Source organism: Quercus suber, unplaced genomic scaffold, assembly GCF_002906115.3.
Source record: "Quercus suber isolate HL8 unplaced genomic scaffold, Cork oak 2.0 scaffold_302, whole genome shotgun sequence".
Classification (NCBI taxonomy): Eukaryota; Viridiplantae; Streptophyta; class Magnoliopsida; order Fagales; family Fagaceae; genus Quercus; species Quercus suber.
The window spans coordinates 636,165-640,127 of NW_027069758.1; the positions used below are offsets into that span (position 1 = coordinate 636,165).

The 3,963-nt window shown below is 33.4% G+C and overlaps 2 protein-coding genes across 2 annotated transcripts in view; both read left to right on the forward strand.

The window, feature by feature from the left end:
- The window catches only part of LOC111992809 (uncharacterized), a 3,157-nt gene extending 2,182 nt beyond the window's left edge, over positions 1-975 (forward strand). The window contains exon 5 of the mRNA XM_065782435.1: positions 413-975. Within this exon, the coding sequence (XP_065638507.1) occupies positions 413-975 (563 nt within the window). The remainder of the gene's footprint in view (positions 1-412) is intronic.
- A 314-nt stretch (positions 976-1,289) lies between these two features.
- Positions 1,290-2,772, forward strand: LOC136071318 (protein SIEVE ELEMENT OCCLUSION B-like). The gene is made up of 3 exons (XM_065782436.1): positions 1,290-1,417; positions 1,924-2,372; positions 2,601-2,772. Exons 1-3 carry the CDS (start codon positions 1,358-1,360, stop codon positions 2,770-2,772), a joined length of 681 nt encoding a protein of 226 aa, XP_065638508.1. The 5' UTR covers positions 1,290-1,357.
- The last annotated feature ends 1,191 nt before the right edge of the window (positions 2,773-3,963 follow it).

Consider the following 3,963-nt stretch of genomic DNA (forward strand, 5'->3'; position numbering starts at 1 on the left):
ATGTAGGACAAATATTCTAATTAATTTCTATAATCTTTATATTTGGTATTTTTTTGTAATTTTCGTTATTTTAGGTTTAGGGCATTTATTTCCTTGTTTTTAGGTGCATTTAATGCTTTTTAGGTCAAATTTGATTCCTGTTATGGTTAGGTATCAATTAGGAGTTAATTTAGATTATATTTTCTTGTCAGTCAAGTTTTAAGGAGCCCTTAAATAGGCCCCTAAGTCTGTAAACGTTTTTCATAGACTATTATCAATAAACACAGAATTTTGTCAAATTTTCTTCTGGTGGATTCCAGTTTTATCTCCTTGTGGATTCAGGGAAACCCCTCGTGGATTCAAGGTTTACTACCAGAAACTAACAGTTTAGTTTCTGTTCCATCAAGAGAGCATCGTGTGTGTTTCTCTTCAGGCTTCCGCGACATCACTAGCAATGTGCAATTACAAGCTACTCCATTGTTGCAACCTGGCCAACAATTGGGTCCTTTGCAGCCAACTTCCAACTTGGGTTCTGTGCAGCAAACCAGCAACCCAACTGGAACATACCAGCAACCCAACCCACAAGCCAATTTTGCACTGCAGCAGCCAACCCCGCAAACCAATTATGCATTGCAGCAACCAATCCCACAAACCAAACAAGTTCCATTTCAGCCATCCAACCAACAAACCAGCCTTGTTCCTTATCAGCAACCGAACCCACAAACCAATCTTGGGGCTTGGCAACGACCCACCCCACTGGGTTCTTTGCAGCCATCCACACTAGTCAGCAAGCTGACACCTAATGCTACGCACCAACTGATCAGAGTTGACCGAAGCATGCTTACAATGTCTGATGACAATGCGCTGGTTAGTCATATTCTGGGATCCCATACTCCAGATGGCCGAGACTTTGATGTCAAACCCCTTCTTCGCCTTGTTGAGGACATTCTTAGGCATGCCACTCTTACTCCAGAGACCCTCTTAACAATGGTATAATACTACAGATTTTACTACATTAAATAAGCCTTACAAACTAACGTATTGCCAATAAAAAAAATGGTACAAGTATTCATTTATTACATTATTTAAGTTACACCAATCATATTTTTATAATCTTTATAACATTCATTTATAAGTTTATACATATGCGGGTTCACACCATCAAGCATGATGCAACAGATATATATATATATATATATATATGTGTGTATGTATGTATACAAGTAATTTTTTGGTTGGAAATCTATATATGTAATTTATTTGAATTGAAAGCATCCAGTTGTATATTCTTTGTTTTCATTTTCTAATTATTGCTTGTGTTTTTGTACAGGGTTCCCAAACATACCTTGATTCAGGCTTTGATGACAAGACCCACCATATGAGTTTTCTTGCCATGCTGGAAGCTCTGTCATATACCATTGACCGAATTGCCTGCGAGGTTATAACAAATCACAATTACAAAATCTTTCCCTATCTATATTTACATCAACATAATAATAGAAATTAAAAGTTTTTTTTTTTCCTAAAGTTTTTGAAAACAATAGTTCTATAAAACAATTGTAAGTACCCGTTTGGGTACAGCTGAAATGCAGTGTGTCTGCGTTTCAGCGTTTTCCCTTTTCTTCTTTTTTTTTTTTTTTCTTTTTTTTTCATGCATTTTAGGGAGTAATGCGGATACTGTTCATGCACTGTTCATGAACAGTAGCCGCAAAGGTTGACTTTTCAACCGTGAATAGTGCATTCATGTACTATTCACGAACATACAAATATCACTTTTTAGTAACTTTTTTATTAAAAATGAGTCTTATAGTACTATTCACATATTTAAAAATTATTTTGCTACAGTGTTTTCAGTTTTCAGTTTCAGCAAAATAAGTTCTATCCAAACGGACCCTAAATCTACCTTAAACTGTCTGAAACGGTATATAAATGGATTTTTTTCAGCTTGCATACAAGGCTTTGGGTGGCACAGATGCACACCAAACCACAGTGGCAATATGTAACATGGTATCACACTATGGATGGGACGCTAAGTTGGTGCTGGCCCTAGCGGCATTTGGATTGAACTATGGAGAATTCTGGCTTCTTGCACAGATTTACTCTACAAACCAACTTGCCAAGGCAATGGCAATCCTGAAACAAGTGCCTGGCATCATTGAGCACGCAGTCCCACTGAAACCCCGGTTCGATGCACTTAATGATCTAATCAGGACTATATTAGATGTGACTTGGTGTATCATTGAGTTTAAAGATCTACCATCCATTTATATCACAACGGACGTACCAGCATTAGCCTCAGCCATGATCCATATTCCAACTGCTGTGTATTGGACTATCAGGAGTATTGTGGCCTGCGCATCTCAGATTTCTAGCTTCACTAACATGGGTTACGAGTATGGCTTTTTCCACTCCATCCTAATTTACAATTCTCATGCAAATCCTTAAATTTAGATACTGTATATCCTATAAAAGGTTTATCGCATTTCTTAAAATTTTTTGTATATTGTAATTGATTTACACACTAATAACAAAGAGATCTAAATTGTTTTATAAGTAGTGTAAATACTAAAATGTTTGTAAGGCATTTAACAATAACACTGCAAAATGGATATTGATTGCAGGTTTGCGTTATCCACCTCAGAAGCATGGGAGCTATCCACCCTTACCCACAAGCTCAAAACCATACTTGAACATCTCAAGAAGAAGATGGAAGAATGCGTTCGATACATTGGTAAGCCAGTTTTATGCTGCGTTATAGACCATGCAATGCCATATATAGAAATGAATGCATAAAAGTATCTTATACAATTGCATACAATTAATACAACACTCTTTTGTACATACATGGACTTAGGGGCGGCTCAACATAATTTGGGGCCTAAAGCAAAAAATTTATGCAGGCTTTTAGGTTAATTTGATACATTAAATATATAATTTGATGAATAATGCCAACTAAACTAATTTTAATTTCATATAGAGAATTGAATATCATAGTTGAACTATAAATATTAATAAAAAATAAATAAATATATATTACAATTATAAAAGATACTTTATTTTGGATATATAACGATGCGTAGTTAAGTAAAGTTGTAATCTAATTTTTAATTTTATATTTTTTGATAGCTTAGCTTACTTATGCTGCTGATGCTAAATAAGAGAACAATATATTATGTAGATTTATTTATTTATTAATTTTTTCCTTCTTTCATCTTATATATATATATATATATATATGTAAAAGAATTGAGTGTGAGATGTCCACCCAATTGCGATTTCTGGCGGCTTATGTATCCGATTTGAAGGAATAGATAAAAAAATGTGTATTGTAATAATCTTCTTTGATTATATTAAAGATTCTTTTGCAGTAAACTATATATACAACTATTATAAAAAGCTTTTGAATGTTTAGTATGCTTTACAAATTGAGAATGTGCCAATACGATGTTGATCCTTTACTTTCGAATCTTTATTGATATTTTCCCATGGAGGTTGAAACGAATTCCATTAGTAGCCTACACATTTTGTTAAGGGATGACATGCAATTTAAACCGCCACCACTGGTGCCCGTCTCACCGCCTTTAATTGACCGGTTTTACCCCTGTATAGTAAATCGGGTGGGGATGAGGTTAACATTTTCCTAGATACCCGCCGGTTTATATTTAAACTATTATAAAATATTTTTTATAGATTTATTATAAGGCGTATATATGTGCTTTTAGCCTTTTTTTTTTTTTTTTTTTTTGAGGGGAGCGCTTTAGCCTTCAAACTTTAAATTTATGATTTTTAAATATTGTATCATTGAATTTATGTTTTTATGTTTTAAGATTTAATTTTTTTATTTGTTATATTATTATGTTTGAATTATTTTTGTATTTCTTAATACTTTTATTGTGTACAATATATGCTTTGAGAATGTTTTGTAATGTTAATTTTTTTTTAAAGCTTTATGAGTTTTAATTTATTAATGTATTCAAATAATTT

Excerpts from the sequence above, each read along its gene's own strand:
- LOC136071318 (XM_065782436.1), top strand. The coding sequence starts at position 1,358 with ATGAGTTTTCTTGCCATGCTGGAAGCTCTGTCATATACCATTGACCGA. Across the intron at positions 1,418-1,923 it reads TTGACCGAATTGCCTGCGAG|CTTGCATACAAGGCTTTGGG; the intron begins GTTATAACAAAT and ends GATTTTTTTCAG. Across the intron at positions 2,373-2,600 it reads TTCACTAACATGGGTTACGA|GTTTGCGTTATCCACCTCAG; the intron begins GTATGGCTTTTT and ends TATTGATTGCAG.